Source organism: Raphanus sativus, chromosome 4 (genome assembly GCF_000801105.2).
Source record: "Raphanus sativus cultivar WK10039 chromosome 4, ASM80110v3, whole genome shotgun sequence".
NCBI lineage: Eukaryota > Viridiplantae > Streptophyta > Magnoliopsida > Brassicales > Brassicaceae > Raphanus > Raphanus sativus.
This window is the reverse complement of record NC_079514.1, coordinates 35,528,666-35,545,937: the sequence shown is the minus strand read 5'-3', so window position 1 is coordinate 35,545,937 and position 17,272 is coordinate 35,528,666. Positions and strand designations below refer to the sequence as shown.

The 17,272-nt window shown below is 37.6% G+C and overlaps 2 protein-coding genes and 1 pseudogene across 3 annotated transcripts; all 3 read right to left on the bottom strand.

Annotated features, from left to right (window-relative positions):
* Positions 1 to 983: 983 nt before the first annotated feature.
* Positions 984 to 2,490, bottom strand: LOC108853541 (putative F-box protein At5g50220; annotated as a pseudogene).
* Positions 2,491 to 3,247: 757 nt separating this feature from the next.
* On the bottom strand, positions 3,248 to 4,719 carry LOC108850840 (putative F-box protein At1g32420). The gene has a single exon (XM_057007763.1). It carries the CDS (start codon positions 4,642 to 4,644, stop codon positions 3,463 to 3,465), a length of 1,182 nt encoding a protein of 393 aa, XP_056863743.1. The 5' UTR covers positions 4,645 to 4,719; the 3' UTR covers positions 3,248 to 3,462.
* Positions 4,720 to 7,772: 3,053 nt separating this feature from the next.
* LOC108854966 (serine/threonine-protein phosphatase BSL3) lies at positions 7,773 to 14,311 on the bottom strand. 2 transcript variants are annotated; one of them, XM_057007762.1, is made up of 21 exons: positions 13,665 to 14,311; positions 13,513 to 13,573; positions 13,351 to 13,429; positions 13,200 to 13,279; positions 13,022 to 13,116; positions 12,831 to 12,930; positions 12,666 to 12,735; positions 12,252 to 12,353; positions 12,090 to 12,171; positions 11,509 to 11,688; positions 10,896 to 11,160; positions 10,572 to 10,821; positions 10,240 to 10,410; positions 9,744 to 9,982; positions 9,569 to 9,653; positions 9,383 to 9,481; positions 9,114 to 9,313; positions 8,956 to 9,031; positions 8,703 to 8,838; positions 8,465 to 8,604; positions 7,773 to 8,389 (listed from the first exon to the last, which is right to left on the bottom strand). In XM_057007762.1, the coding sequence occupies exons 1-21, from the start codon at positions 14,059 to 14,061 to the stop codon at positions 8,306 to 8,308; spliced, it is 2,991 nt and encodes a 996-aa protein (XP_056863742.1). In that variant the 5' UTR covers positions 14,062 to 14,311; the 3' UTR covers positions 7,773 to 8,305. The 2 variants fall into 2 exon arrangements, with proteins under 2 accessions (XP_056863742.1, XP_018484146.1); XM_018628644.2 differs by having other exon boundaries at positions 10,572 to 10,809; positions 13,665 to 14,310.
* Positions 14,312 to 17,272: the final 2,961 nt, after the last annotated feature.

Genomic DNA, 17,272 nt, shown 5'->3' with positions numbered 1-17,272 from the left:
TACTATTTATTTATCTCGAATTATTTTATCGTTATTTTAATTCCGCAATCATATTCGCAAGACGCGGTCGCGTCAGATTCATTGAAAATGAAACCTCTATGCAAAACTCATTCTCAAGTTGCAGCGTAATGACGTTCGGGAAGCAACACGTGAACCAAGCTAAGTTGATCCAATTCAATGGAGGGTTCGAAAACCATCACGCAATGGTTGGAAATGGTGTCTCCCTTTCTCTTGGCATGGCTCATTCTTGCGACCAATCCTTCAACAACATTCAGTTTGGGTCGACAAGTAATGAAACTAAGATCTCGGGCGTATATCCATCTTTAACATATCAAATCATGGATTAGAGATCTGAATAGATATCATAAAAGTATAATCTGCATGTAGTTGTGGCTTCTTGTGTGTATAACCTTAGTCCATGGGTGGTTCCATAAAGATGAATGTGTGTAAAGTAGGCAGAAGACTAAAATATAGAGTTTGATATAAAACCTGTAGATAACAATGCTTAGCTTATAAGACAATAGATACACAATGGTCTAGCTAAATTCAAGATGGCATATTATCGATCCAATGCTTGACAAATGGGTGTAAATAGAGATCATGATTGTCAACCATGAGATCCAAGTGTTTCCTGTAGTTGTGTGTTTCATAAATGTGTTTGTGTGTGTAAATGTGTTACAACAGGCAACAGCCTCAACTATCATTTCTTATGCGTTTGTCAGTCGACTACTGTTCTGGATTTTCTTCTCTTTGATTAGCTAAGAATAATTTGTAATGAATACAAATTACAGATGAACACAAAGAGAAACCAAGGTTTTCCTTGATAGTTCGAACTGAAGTCTCTGACAGTAGTCACAGTATTTTGTTATTATTATTGAGCCTCCCCATCGGATGTAAGCCAAGAAAAGAAAACAAGTCCTGGATATAATCAAGTAAAGAAACATGAATAGTAACAAAAAAAAGGCGAAATGATGTCTGGTCACTAAAGCAATTAACAAACTAAGAAAAGAGAAAGAAAAACCAACAAATGACAGCCCTTCCAGCTGAGTTGCTCATTATATATCCTCCAGAATCAAACAAGACGTGACACATATAACTTGTGTTTCAGTCATGACTAAATAACCACAATAATAAAGAAGTAGCATATTATTTAGTATTCCAAAACTAAGGGTATGATTAATGCAAGTCTCTTAGGAAGAGTCTTTAGGGAATATAAGAGACCTCCATATCATGGCCTAGAGAACTACAAACGCATGATGTTCTCAACATGATCCGTAACAGCGCTAACTGTAACTGTTTCACTAGGCCTTACTCTATATAAGGATGTTGTTGTTTGGATTTCAGCTCTTCTATGACCATTTTGTTTCGGATCATAATAATAAACATCTAGTGCAAACTCACTCAGATAATCTCTACGGACTATAACGATTTCGCCTCCAGGATTAGTGACACCCGCAAATCTGATATTAAGATTTGGTAAACCGTGAAGCATGTCTAAGAATGTAACCTTGGACCACTCTTGTTTCTCGGTATCCTGCATAACCCACACATCCACATCGACTGTGTTCAGGCTGAAGTTGTTTGGACACATGCATCCTAACTTCCCATTGTAGTTTACAAGAGTCGAATATCCATGGAAAGTTGACAAGGGCAGATTTTCCGGAGTCTGAATATGATTGAACATCTCATGCCTAACGTCGAAACTCACCAAAACATGAGTCCAGTTTGCTTTCCTTGCTTTGTAATAGATTGTCCCGTTGATGCAAACAGCATTTTCCACGGTGTAGTGACGTCCAAGGCTGCATGGGATGTCCCACCACTCGTTTGAGACATCTCCCAATATGAAAAGCTTACAAGACTGTTCCTTTCGATCCAGCGTTAGACACAAGACTTTGTATTGGTTCTTGAAAGGGTCGTACCCGAATAAGTAGGACAAGGTTCCTGGTAGACGCGTGACGGGCAAGAAAATAGATTGCCTCGTGGTAGGGTTGTATATTCTGAACTGATCATTACGTGAAGAACACGAAAACCCTATCAAGCCACGTACGTTTTGAAAGTTATTGAGATAGCCTTCGCATTTTCCAATGATCTCCTCGTGATAGAGTTGTTCTTCGTCTGTGACTTGATGATAAAGGTAGGTATACGATAAGATGGAAAAAGGTTTAGGGGACGAAGTTACGAACGCCTTTGGAAATTATAACGCTGCGGTTGATTAAAAAGCTTCTCGAAGAAGAAGTGGGGATCACGGGGTGGTTGTTGATTTGATCGCCTTGTCACGATCGAGTCGATGACTATGTACTTGTTGATAATACTTTGCCACTGATACGAGACGCATCGAAACCTCGCCAGAGATTTGGTAGGAAGTTTCTCGAGTATCTCCACTATTAGATCCAGAGGGATAGTGATAACGCCATAACTGTTTCTGGACATGGTCGGTCTCACGGAGATTAAGATCTAGCAGCTTCGATGTAAAGGAGATTGGTTGTGAGGTCTTGTGGTAGCGTTTAAATGGAAACCTAACTTTTTTAACAAGCGGATAGCAAAACTATTATCAAAAGCCCATAACTATACAAAAGGCCCAGGGACGACCCTGTACGTTCGGGAACCCAATTTTTTATTTAAAAAATGTAACTTTGTTTAGGTTTTCTGTTTTTTTTTTTCTTCCTCCGCCAGTCACCCATAAATCCATCAAAAATCACCAAATTTATGAGGTTTCTTGTTATGCATCGAATTAATAAGTTTAAACTTTAACATTCCATTTCAAACGCTCAAAACTATGAAAAAAATGAAATTCTTAGTGAAACCGATTAGTTGAGCGATTATGGTGTAATCACCTCAGCCGAGCGCTTCGATGCCGTTAACAGGTTCCCACGGCTATGTTTTCGAAACATTTTGCCATGATAGATAGTTTCCAACAGCACTGTCTAGTGATTAAGATTTATAGACTTCAGGTATAATTTCTTGTAGATGATAGGAAATCTAAATTTCAGGACTTAATTAAACAATTATGCAAACAACACGACAAAAAAATTTTACAAGAAATTTTCTAACATTTTCAACATAATGCACGTAAAATTGGTTAGGCGTGGATCTTCGTAAAACAGAACATGTGAGATGCAATTAGGTGTAGATTCTCATAATTTGGTTGCCGAAATCATCTATATAATCTTTTCAGAGTAAATCAGCTTTAAAAAAATAGTTCCCAACGGCATGTAAGCCAAGAAAGAAAGAAAAAAAAAATTTCGGAATCAGATTACAAGAGTCATATGAAACTAGATAAAAAGAAATTACCATAATAATTAAAAAAAAAAACGAAATGCAGTATGGTCACTGAAGCAATTAACAAAACGAACAAATAACTTCCCTTCCAGCTGATGTTAACGTTCTTGATGATTACTTCTTAGTTATTATCCTCCAGAGTCTAACAACACGAGACATGGCACATATAAATTGTGAAAATAATCATAATAATGAAAGACGTCGCATAGTATCTAGTATTCCAAAACTCATGATGTTCTCAACATGATCCGTCACAGCCCTGACTGTAACTTGATCACTAGGCCTGGTAGTTTCACTAGGCCTTGTAGTTTGAATTTCAGATCTCCTAAGACCATTTTGTTTCGTATCATAATAATAAACGTTTAGTGCCAACTCACTGGGATAATCTTTATGGACCATAACGATTTCGCCTCCAGGATTAGTGACACCCGCAAATCTGATATCCGAACTTGGTAAACCTTGAAACATGTCTACGAATGTATCAATCTTCGACCACTCTTGTTTCTCAGCGTCATGCATAACCCACATGTCCATTTCGTTCCAGACGAAGCTGCTTGGACATATGCATCCTAACTTCCCATGATAGTTCACAAAAGACGAAACGTCATGGTTATAATGAGCCAGCAGATTTTCTGGAGTCTGAACATGATTAAATGTCTCATGCCTAACATCGAAACTCGCCAAAACATGAGTCCCGTCTGCGTCCCTTGCCTTGTAATAGATTGCCCCGTTGATGCAAACTTGTTGGTTGAAAAGGAAGTGAAATCCAATGCTGCATTGGATCTCCCGCCACTCTTTTGAGACATCTCCCAATACGAAAACAGTACAAGACAGAGACTGTTCCTGTAGGTTATGTGTTAGACACAATACTTTGTATTGGTTCTTGAAAGGGTCGTACCCGAATAAGTAAAACAAGCTTCCCGGTAAACGTTTAATATTGGGTATGAAAAGAGATTGCCTTGTTGTAGGGTTGTGTATTCTGAAGTACTGAAGATTATCTGAACACCAAAACCCTATCAAGCCACGTACGTATTGAAAGCCTATCAGATAGCCTTCGCCAATGATCTCCTCGTGATAGTGTTGTTCTTCGTCTGTGACTTGATGATACGATAAGATGGTAAAAGGTGGATGATCATGCTGTGGTTGATACCGACACGTCTCGAAGAAGAAGTGGGGATCACGGCGGGGTGGTTGAATCAATCGCCGTGTCACGATCGAGTCGATGACTATGGAGTTATTGATAATACTTTCCCACTGATGCGAGACACATCGAAATCTCGCTAGGGATTTGGTAGGAAGTTTCTCGAATATCTCCACCAGTAGCTTTAGAGGGATAGTGATAACGCCAGAACTGTTTCTAGGCATGGCCTCACGGAGATGAGTTCTAGCAGCTAAGATGTGAGGTATTGTGGAGGAAGAAGACGGAGAAATAGGGTTGAGGCTGTTGGAATGAACAGAAAGAAACTTTAGGTAGACAAAGCTTTTTATATATGGAAAAAGATTTCTTATTACTTGGATTATTTCTCAATCTCCTAGACTATATTTACGAATTTTGCGACATGTGTTCTCTACAATCATTCTCACAAAAATAAATATGACATGACTAGTAAAATTGATGGTAAACTTTTTTAAAATATGGTAATAACTCATATATTACATTTATTTTCGATTTATATTTTTGGACTTTTTAAAAATATGGTAATAACTCATAAATCATCATTAAAATAAATATAATCAATTATGGCATTTCAAATTTCGAAATATCATTTAAATTAAAAATATTTCATTATATATTTTTAGCAAATTATAAAAATTAAATCACTAAATCAAATTAAATCGTAAAATCATTATTTTCTTATACATATCTACAGATTTTATAAATATTTTTTAATTTTAATTTTTGACAATTATGAAATTTTTATCCTCTAGACTATATTTGAAAAGTGATTTTGCCACATGTCTTCTACAATCATTTTTCACAAAAATAATATGACATGACTAGTAAAATTGATGACATGTCTTATAAATTAATATGACATGGACAATTATAGAGAATGATTGTAGAGAAGACATGTCATCAATTTTAGTAGTAATCTCATATTATTTTTGTGAGAATAATTGTAGAGAAAACATTTGGCAAAATCACTTTTCAGATATAGTTTAGGGGATTAGCCCAACTCCAAATCAAGTTTACTTCTCAACAGAGGTGGCAGCTGGCTAGGGTAAGAAATATACTTCCTCCGTTTCATATTACTTGTTGTTATAGATTTATGCACACATATTAAGAAAACATTTAATTTTACATATTTTCAAAATAAAAACACTATTACCAATACACCTAACCATCTATCAACCAATAGAAAAATAGAATAGAGAATATTGTCAATAAATTTTGCATTGAAAACCGAAAACGACACTTATTTTGAAACGCAAATTTTACTCTAAAACGATAAATAGTTCAAAACTGAGAGAGTATTAGACATTCAGAAGCAATGTTCTTAAACCATACCTGATCCCTTAATTGACAACTTTCTGGGTCACTATATTATTTGATTGGGCGAATCGTGGATTAACAAATTAATTAATTTTATTATGTAATAATATATCAGCTATTGAAATATATGAGATATTTTATGTTTAAAAAAAATATATAAAAAAATTGACTTTAGTTTTCTTTATTTTTAATTTTATTTCATATACAAAATATAAAAAATTAATTTAGACTATTTAACAATTTTTATAGCAAGTTAAGAGTTGGGATATATAATAAAAATATATCAAGACTTTAAACTCTTGAATGTCTAAAGCCAGAGTTTCAGTTGGTTGAAACCATGGAGTTCATGGAATCAAAAGAACTAGAAATTGTGCATGAAGGCAAAGACGAGGTAGAGGATGTTATTTTATGGGGTGTCAAAAATTTAATTGCAAAAAAAATAGTGTATTGTTAGCTGATTAATGAGATATGAAGAGATGGATTTTACCATAAATGACAGACATAAAAACAATTTTTACACAAATTTCTCATTGTGCCTAATGGGTCCACCTTGATCAGTGTGGAGTGGTAGTTGTTGGCTGTTCGGAGCAGCTCTCAACTGCCCCAGAGAAGAACTTCTCACCAAGACGCTCAACGGTGTTTTATCTTTTGGCATGTGCCAGGTGGATCTCCTGGCGGCATGTGTTGCTTTATGTTTTCGTTTTAGCGCGTAGAGTTGTATGTGCTCAAATGTCGGCACAACAAAAACTTCTGCATTCTTCGACTTTCTTCATCTCATGGTTTTGGCACGTGGTGACCCCTATTTCATATTTACGCTGTGGTTAGGGTTTTTGCATTCAGTTTGATTTTGATCTGTCACTGTTGTTGTACCTTTTGCATTTGTTAAAAGTCTCTATCTAGTTCTCACTTCTCAGATAAGAATCATGTGTGGTCTTGGTCTTTGAGCTCCAGATTTTCTTTACTGGCAGCTCTGTTTGGTCTCTCCCATCCCAGTGTTGGAGCTGATGCATTGATCATTTTCGACTGGGGGAGACCTTTTTTTTTTTAAGATGCAGGTACCATTTCGTCTCCGCCAAAGTGGCTTCCTTATCAATCCGATTGTTCTTTCTGCGGGTGGATTGCGGTTTCAGCGTAAATGGGATGCATATTACTCCTTACCTGGTTTAGTCCAGCCGAGCAACAATGATGAAATCTGATCCGGAGCTGTGTCCCCTTACGGATTCTAGTTTGCTATGTTATCTATCTTATTAAAACATAAACATTCTATTGGACCTAACATTTATTTTGTAAGTTTTTAAATTAAATACACCTTTATATTTTATAGTTAAACTTACATTAAATCATTAATGTTTCTTTCTTTATACTACTATCTATGTTTCCAAACAATATATTTATTTCTTTATACTACTATCAATGTTTCCAAACAATATATTTTTTTATACTACTATCAATATTTCCAAACAATACAATAATTAATCTTAGTTATGTTATATCTATCATTTTCTTTTTAAAATTTTGTAGAAACGTCATAATTTCATAAATTGTAAAATAATGAACTTTTAAATTTGGAGTATAAGATTACAAATTATGAAATTATTACAATTTAAATCAAATTAGATTACATATCGGTCATCCAACAGTTCAATCGGTTAATCTCGGGTTTTAGTATTTTTTTTAATATGAATATTTTAAAAACCTAAATTGAATTGTCAGATCTCCGAATTAACCGGTATAATCACAATTGGGTTGAATTTAAAAACGCTGATTTAAATGCAAAAATATTTTAAATACACACTTTTAAAAATTACCAAAATATTTATTAAGTTATTAGTGAAATTTTTCATCGTAAAATATTCCGCGCTTCCAAAGCGCGGATCAAGATCTAGTATGTTGTTGTAATTCAATGTTGTAATTTTGCAGCTTATCCCTTAAACTGGGTTTATAGAATAAATCATTTTTACTTTTTTTTCTAAAGGTGAGAACAAGATAGATGAAAATGGGAGATAACTTTTTTTTGTTGCAAATCATAATAAACACACAAACGATGTTACAGATTACATACTCTGATTTTAGGAATAAAGAAATTACACAATGCCCACACACCTCTCTATGATACAAACACCCTTTCTTCCTCGAAACTAATACACCTCTAATATCCCAACCATAACCCCTTTGCTAGTCACTTGTGTTGTGTCCCAATACCACAGACAAATAAACAAAACTTAGAAAATATATAGAAGACAAACAAAAATGAACAAATTCCCTTTTACCCAATAAAAATACTCTGCCTCGCTCACAAATACTCACCGCCTCCAAAACCATCCAACTTGACTTCTTTACTCTTTCATCATCTGTGAAATCCCCCCAGTATCTTAAGAGCGCTTGCACTGATTCCAAGTGTGATCCATCTCGCAATAGACCAAGAATGGTTTTGGTTGGATCTGTACACAATATGAGGATCATCATCAAAGAGGCAGCTCATCAGGAGAAGTATGCAAGCCCACAAGTGCGTCTCTGTCTCTCTGGATAGGTTTATATCCAAGCAAGAGAGCCACGGTCGTCTGGGGTTTGTGGGCGTCCTCTTGTTGGTGTAGGTGGTCGATTTGCATTTAACTCCTGAAAATAAATGCTCAGCTCCACCAATTTCCAAGCGAATAAATAGAAGAATTAAAATGTGTTTGTGATATAAACCTGCATCCATGTGTCATCTATATGTCTTTCCGGTGAAGTTTCAGGTGATGTAATTGCTGGAGGTAACGGATGGATGAGCTTTGGAACCACCACAAGATCTCTCCCCAACACCAAGATAGCCCCAGCATTGTTTGCACTCCCTGAGAAGAATTAAACATGTCATTTCATAAGACACTATCATCAGCTAAGTTTTCTCCTTTAGCCGGTTTAGTAGCAGGTTTCGATTCCAGAGACATACCACAATAATTCGTAGCCGAAAAGAGCGTTATCAAATGCCCCTGTGCAAAACGCTCAAACCCGTCCATCACACATTCATGCGCACGTACAATTAACTGAAGATCATTGTTATTACAGAACTCCATGACACGGTCAGGCTGCAATTGCCAGTTTCTTGGTAAGTAACAGAACCGGAGGAAAGACTTATGGAAGAAGAAAAGATAGATTACTTCAAATGTGAACTGTATGAAACAAAAGACACAAAGACCACTCACCCCAAAAGTAACTAGCCCAGGGCCTCTAGCATTTGGCCTTAAACCTTCGACACTGTCATTTTCAGTTGGATCGGACCTAACAGATTGCAAATTTACATACTAGTGAGCAGAGGATCAAAGGAAAAATTAGAACGATGTTGCATTAGGCATGAACTTACCATAATAAATCCATAAGCACAATTGATCCTGCTTCCATCGTTATTGGACGTTGGATACTTTCGATCTGCTCCACATGATTTATAGACCGACCAATTCCTCCGTGCATACAAATAATTTTCTTCTCAATCAATGCAGCCAGAGGTAGCCAATTGAATAACCGGTTCATTCTGTGCCAGACCCAGATCCCATCACGTTCACCCTGCAAAGTAGCAACTTTCATGAGACCCTAAAAGTGGGAACAAGATATTCACAAAGATAAGACACTTACCATTCGCTCAATACACTCTATCCGGAAACCAAAGAGAGCATTAATATCGGCGGCTTCATGGTTTCCACGAATTAGATGTACGTTATGTTGGTATTCAACCTGCAGCATCAACCATAGAACATCACACCCTTTTTTATCAAGATTACCATAATAGAGACATCATTAATATGGTGCTCTGAAAACTACCTTTAACGCGAGCAGGAGTGTAATTGTTTCTAAGCTGTGTTGACCCCGATCAACATAGTCCCCTAAGAAGAGGTAATCAATATATCTGATAACCAATTAATACGCAATGTCAGATCAACAATAGAATAGGGAAAGTAGGGATGATATTGCACTAGAGACTGAGCTGTATACATACGATATGTCTCCAGCTGTTGATGGCGAACCATATTCATCAAAAAGTCGCATGAGATCCCCAAACTGACCATGCAAATCACCAAATATCTTAATAGGAGCTTTAAGCTGTAATACAGTAGGCTCGCTTGAGAAGATACGTTCTGCACTGTCGCAAAGATCAGCTATTTCATTGCAATCCAAGAAAAACTGGCGTCGAACAGGAGGCTTCCACCCACGAGGCTTCAAGAGATGAGCTACAACCTAATAAAACAGAGGTGTTCATTATACGGTATTGAATAGTCCCACTTCGGAGCCGCCAAGTGGAACCTCTAGGCTACTAACATCACTGAACAATAAACAAGCAGTATCTAAATACTATTATGGTTCCGATCAGATCAACCAAATGACCGGTGTTATAGCAAGAAAATTTCTCTGAAATAATTGAAGGAAGCAATATTTTGCAGTTCTTCTAAATCCCGCATTCATGAACATGTTTGCTTTCTTGCAGTAATCTTTACCTTTTTGGGAACACTATTGATCGACTGCTGCCGATCTAATAATTTCCTTGCTGCTGTTGCACTTTCGGGTGTCCCATAACCAACACGGCGGCCCTCATTTTCAAATTGATCAATAGATAACTGTCTAACCATTCCACCTAAGGCTCCACCTGTTTCTGCAGCAACCACCACCTTACAAAGTTCCAGAAATAATCGAAGTATTAGCACTTATAACTAAACGTACAACACTAGCAAGTGAAAGAAACATGATGTTGGAAATATGTTTATAGACTTCAATTTTTTGACAAAAGAAAAAACTTCAGATTTTACTTAACATAGTTAGTATGACTCACAGCTCTATGATGAAGTCGAACCCCTGCAGGAATAACACTAGTAGACACCGCAGAGTCAGGCTTAATTAATGAGGATGAAGGTTTTCCACTGGGTGTAGCCTCAGCACCACGATCCCTATCTGGCTGCTCAACTTCACCGTTGACTTGCCGTGCCTTTGCTGCAGCTAAGGTTGCACTGATAGCCTCAGCTTCCGCAGCCGATGCTTCAACAAGATACTCCACACCCTTGCTTGTTCTCCTACAATGCTGGCTGTTAAATATTTTTCATGAAGAAATGCAGAGGCACGCTAGCAATACACCAAAACCAAAAATTAAGACGCTAACCGAGTTCCAGGGAGCATTGCATTTTCTGTGCTTATATCAGTATGCATATCCCCATTCGCAGGCGGTGCAACAGGGCTTCCCAGCACAACAGCATCTGGAGCTGATTCCGGTAGCTCCCCTGTCCTTTCATCAGAAAATCCATATCTTCCAGGTGAACGGCCAGGTGGTGAGTTTGCTGCGGCTTCTGCAGCAGCATGAGAGGCCGCAGAGGTTGTTTCCGCAGCGGCAAGATCTTCAGCAACCAGCAGATCATCAAGTAACACACCTAATGCATCAATAGATTATCGTTAAGTTTTGCAGCTATAATTTGAAAAAAAAAAGTGCACGGGTCTAGAAAGAGAAGAGAAATGATAAATGGCACCATATTTGGTGAAAAGAGAAACTCTATAATATGACGACTGATTAATGTTAATACTTCATGATATAAAGTACCAGACTTCGACAAAAGATCAACTACCTATTCAGGAAATTGTGTATCATACATTGGCAACTCAATGGAATATGCCCAATTGGCAGAATAATTGGATTCTCAGATACTATAAAAATGGTACATTAAATGAACAAATATGCAAGTACATATTGCCACTAACAACTGTAAAGATTTTCTAGTTACCTCCACGCAAACCACCATAGACAAATATCAAATCACCCACTGCAGCAGCAGCATGCCTGCAGCGCCTAGTCAGTTCCACAGAAGCATCACCACCAGCTGCATCAGCGCTATATCTACCAGTTCTAGGACTAGTAACAACTGATTTTGTATCACACCAAACACCTGCTGCAGTATCCAACACTGAACAAAGCAACAAACATGAACCAGTCAGAGAAAATTAGATGTCTGCACGTTCTATTTGTTACGAATCGAATATTGTAGCCCCTCGACGATAGCTATATCAGATGGGTGAAAAAGATTACAGTCTATGTTTGATGCTTTTAGATGAATCTCACATCTGAAAGCAGACTCTGGCTTCTACAGTCCATTAGGAAGAATGATAAGCAACGGACGATAGTTACCATACTTTTATAAAGAAAGAATATACTTCAGTCAGAATCAATCGATTAAAACGACCTAAAGTTGTATAACATAATCATCGTTATAGATATTGCATGTATAAGAGTAAAAAAAACAAGTATTCTATCATCCCAAATCTCCAAAACAACACAAACATGAGATTGTTTCTCTTCTTTGCTAACCTGCAACACTAGATGAGTCCTCTACCATGCGTCCACCACCAAGTGCCCCACCAGAGACATGGAGCCTTGCATTTACAAAGACCTAAAATATTTTACCAAAGGTTGGTTTTTCTGATGGAAATAGATAAGAGAATAACAGAAAAGAAAAGAAACATCTCATACTGCTGCATGCTGGTATCTGGCAGAAGGTGAAACACCAGGAGCTATGGCCCATTCCCAACGTCCATCTCTGTGCTTGGCAAGTCCATATGCACTTGCAAGGGGCTATCATATGGTGGTACACAGAGACATATAAAGCATGTCAATCAAATATTGAAGATCAATACGGACAAAGAAGCTCTTAAACTCTATTTATGAAAACATGATAGATAATTTTCTATTTGAATTTTTGTTCGAAGTAATTGGCAAAGAGAAGCTACTCCCCTATCACCTCGATGCAGCGTTAATATAATGGTAGTTAAGAGAAATTCAATATATGGATTCCCTCCAGCTGACAAGCTTAAAGGCTCAATCCAAAGCAAGTGTCTATTTTCAAACAGGGGATAAACTTTGTAGCAGGGGAACTATATGGCTTACCACACTACTCGCATCTCTTCCACCACAGAGAAGAAGAAGGCCATCAGACCGCGCACTTGCAGTCGCATACCTAGTTTTGACGTACAAACCAAAGACATACATATATCACTAAAGAGCAAATAAAGCAATCACATAGAAGAAATTAAGCCAAGTAAGCAAAATTACATGCATGGAGGTGGACCTTCCCCTTCTGGTTCCAGCTTACGCCATTCATAAGGCTTAGCAGCAGTGTCCAAAGCCCACACATCAGCTAACGGACGCTTTCCTAATAGTTTACGGAAGTTAAGAGAAAGGGAGCTATTTTAGCGAAAATATAAACACACTTTTACTTGAGGGTAGCGAGTAAAAATACTTACCGTCATTTCCACCAATCGCCATAAGATACCTCTGTCCTACCAGTGCCATGACATGTCCATAACGCGGTCCTGGTCCAGGACCCTGTACAACAACCCTGGAAAAAAATGTATAATCCAAAATCAAGCGACAAACTAGCATAATAAATTTCACTATAAGCAAGACTTATATAATCCGAACCTGTGCCAACGTGGCCGTTGTTGAGTCAGATCAAGAACGTGGAGATCCTCAGCTGACAAACCAGCAGGACCTATTCCACCCTGCGCCAAAGAGACAATTGGTTATCAGGTAAACAAAGAGACACACTAACATATTATACTCTCCCCCTCACCTGAATAACAACCATGGTCCCAACAGCAGTAGCCACATGCGCAGCTCTTGGGCTAGGCGGTTCTCCATGTGGTGTAAGCCTATCACACCAAATTTCACTTCACACATTTTTTAAATAAAAAAATAATTTAACAAAAGAGTTGCTATCTAAAGCTCTTCTCACCTCGACCATTTATTAGTAAGTACATCATAACAATGAACATCAGCAGTTGCACCAGCTAAACCTGTTTTATAAAACAAAAACAATACTCTAAAATAATTGATAAAAATAAAAAAAGAACTGAATCTTGATTAGGAAACAAAAAAAAAACGCACGAATGCCGCCGCCGGAGGCACTTCCAGCAGAAGTAGGAGTCCCCGTTCCTCCTGAATTCCCCTCGAGCGCAGTGGCCCCACCGAACAAAACGAGACGCGGTCCAATGTAATTAGAGGAGCCTTCCTCGCCGACGGCGGGAACAGAAGTCAGAGTGTGGCCGCATCTAGGACCAGGACCGTCCTCTTTCTTCTCTAGTATAGCATTCACCACGGTATACGACGGCGCGCATCTCGGACCAATTACAACCGCCGCTTGTTGCTGCTGTTGAGCTGAGGGGGGAGACGCCGATTCGGATCCGGTTTCGGAGGGAGAAGGTTGAGATGCGGATTGGTGGTGATTGAGAGAGGCGGGATCTTGGTCCTTCTCCTCAGGTGCCATACACGAATCTGAATCCATGTTTTTATTTTGTCAGTTATGAGATTCGCGCATAGCATAAACCCTAGCTTTCTTCTCAGAGGATTGTTAAGTTAAGTTAAGAGTTTCTCTTCTCTCTCTTCTCTTCTCTTCTCTCTAATCGTTACGAAGTTGTTAGTTCTAACCTTCGAGAGGAGAAAGAAAGGGCTGAGAGACGGAACTCGAGACCAACAGCAAAACCTGCCCTCACTCTCTCTCTCTCTTCCTCTATTTTATTAGTCTCTCTTTTTTCAGCCAGATAAGTTGTCACTAAAATTTAATCGTTACTTCATAAAAAGCATAGTTAAATAGAGAGATATAGTTCTAGTTCATGCTAAAAATGTTGAGTCCCCACATCTTAAGTTAGAAAAAAAAGGTTCAGTTTCTTGCAATACAAACAATATTTTTGATTATTTTGTTAAGAATCTACTTGAAATGGTTTAGGTATCCCAACCGGTGATATCAAAAATTGACATTTATCATAACTGATGGAGATTGCATGTATTATTTATAATCATATGCTAACTTATATTCTTCTTCAGTATGCATGTGATAAGAAAAAAACAGAAAAATGTGTTGGCTTCCTTTAAGGGGTAAGTTTTGTGGCTTATTAAAAGACCTACCATGCTAAAAATGACACATAAACTTATGGGAAGTAAATACATTTCTGCAAAGTCCAAAGCTATGAAAATAGAGGTGAAAATGCAAAATCAAGATAGTGATCTTGCTTTAAAAGACAAGAAACCTTGCATGTGCATTGATCACGAGTAATGTTGAAGATGAAAAGGTAAGCGTTTATTTGTCTTATGTGAAATCAACACCTAAGAAACACACATTCGGTTGAAATTTAAGTTTAGTTGTCTCATCATGGGTACACAACGAACTTACTGGTTGTATGAAACTCTGCTTTGCCTACGAGTAAGCGCAGAGCGATCCTATAATACGTCAATAGCAATCAACCTGGAAAGTTCTCGATAATATTTCGCAAGGACACACTTTCACATAAGAATCAAACACTGTTTCATACTATTTGCGAGCATTTACTGACCAATACACTGAAAGTTTGAAACCGATCAGTTTTTCCTCTGCGGCTTCTTGTGCTGTTTATTCGAGTCCACTTGTTTCTTCTTGGAATACCCAATCCCATTTGCAATATCAGACGAGCTGAGATCATCTAGAACTTGATCAAGCCCAGGCCCACGAGCTTCTTCACTCACCTCAGACTGTGAAGAACCCTCTCCAGTTTCACCCGTATCGTTTTCACCATCTCGGGTCATCTCTGGAGGCATTGCAAAATGTGGAAGCTTACCTTCGATGTAGTCTTCATAATATGATAAAACAAATATTCTTAAACACTTGAAGTCAGTCTTCTCTTTCTTTCAAAATAAAATGTCAGACCCATTTGTTTGCTAGGAAGGATGGAGCAGGTTAGAAACATCAACTAAAACAAGCAAACGAACCAGAAGTGCTTTAACCGTGGTTTAAATTCTAAGAACCGAAACCAAATGGAAACTAATACAAATGTAATCATACCTTGGAGTTTGATACAACTTTTGGAGTAAAAAGTTGCCCTAGAGTAACATACAGTCACAACCGGAGAAAAGGGAAAGGGATTTCACTGAATCAGGAGAATGAACCGGTATGGTTACCAATTAAAAAGAAACATATAACTTTTTGAGAAAACTTCGTAGTTAAATATGATCTAATTAACTTTTGACCAAAAAAAAGATCTAATTAACTAAGATACTTTTGGGATAAGCCAATCAAAACGTAGAATTTGTTCATTTTATTGAATTTGTAGATGACGGAAATGACAGTTAGTGTAATGTAATCTATGTTAGACTATATAGTAAACTGAAAATCTGCAAGGAACAGGAACCTTTCGGTCAGTCCATAAATAAAAAGTGAATAAATAGCATATGATACATAATTTCTCGGTGTGAAGTGAAAGTACAAGTAAAAGGTATATTTTATCAAGCAAAAAACGGATCTGAATTATGCTTGTTGTTTTTGCATGTTGACTCTGGTTCTCTCTTTGCTCTTCTCTGGTCTTGATCTTCTTTCTCCTTGGTTCTTCGAGTGAGGATGAATCCAGAGTTGATTGGTGTGCTCCCTGTCTTCAACCCAATAGATCTGATCGAGATCTCATCTCTTGTCATGCTTCAATTGGCGTTTCCGTTGCTCTTTTCCGATGTCGCCTCCGGTTCAAGACTTATGTTCTTAGTGATCTATCTTGCCGGTCTTCAAAGCATGTGTTCTTATTTTGTCGAAGCTATTCACTATGGGAGGTATCGCAAGTCGTTGGTCTCTTCGATTTGTTTTATATAAGGAGTTCGTTGATGTCTACATGCAATTTGTTCTTCAATTTATAGGTTCATTTGATCTGTTTTAAGGCTGCTTTAGTTTGATATATGTAAGTTAATCCTAGTCTTAGTATGTTCCATCTAATTTCCCATTTGTGGGCTAAGGATTCTGGGGACTGTGGTTGTAGTCCGCTGGCTATGTATGTCGGAATTGATGGAATCGTCGATATAATGAAAGCTTCTCTTTAGTGTTAAAAAATAAAATACACTGTATCATTTAGCGTATGATATGGGGGGCATATGCGAGAAACACGAAGGATCGTCAGAATATATTTTATTGGGCCTTAAACACTTGTACAACCCATATAGTGATAGGAACAAAAAACTCTTTTTCTGATAGAAGCCCATTTCGTTTAACAAATGATGAAAGAGAGAAATAGAAGAAGTCCACATGGAAGGGTGAATGAAGAGCAAAAACTGACGTGACACTAAGCTTTTTTGAAATGGTTACATTTTACCTTTTTCTTATTTACTTTCTTATCTTTTTTTACTTTTTACTTTTTTAAAAAAACAATACGATAAAAGAAAAAAATCAATTTACGATTTATGCCCAATCGACGAACGCGGAGGAATCATGGAAGAAGAGTAGCCGGACACTCGGATGAATCATGGAATCGCCAGAATGATTGGAGTAACTGTTATCTCCCTCAGGAAAGCGAGAGTAAGGTACCTACGAATAACGAGAATAGATGGATTTTCATTTTCGCCATGGGGAACAGAAGCGCAAATGACGCCGCGAGAAATCCTTCGGTCAGTCTGTAATCTTCGGTCACTTTCAACAGTATTAGGAGATCTAGAAGATCGACATAATTCAATAGTCAATATTAGGATATAAATCAATATATTAGAAT

Excerpts from the sequence above, each read along its gene's own strand:
- LOC108850840 (XM_057007763.1), bottom strand. The coding sequence starts at position 4,644 with ATGCCTAGAAACAGTTCTGGCGTTATCACTATCCCTCTAAAGCTACTG.
- LOC108854966 (XM_057007762.1), bottom strand. The coding sequence starts at position 14,061 with ATGGATTCAGATTCGTGTATGGCACCTGAGGAGAAGGACCAAGATCCC. Across the intron at positions 12,172-12,251 it reads CCAGATACCAGCATGCAGCA|GTCTTTGTAAATGCAAGGCT; the intron begins GTATGAGATGTT and ends AAAATATTTTAG. Across the intron at positions 8,839-8,955 it reads CTGGGCTAGTTACTTTTGGG|CCTGACCGTGTCATGGAGTT; the intron begins GTGAGTGGTCTT and ends TGGCAATTGCAG.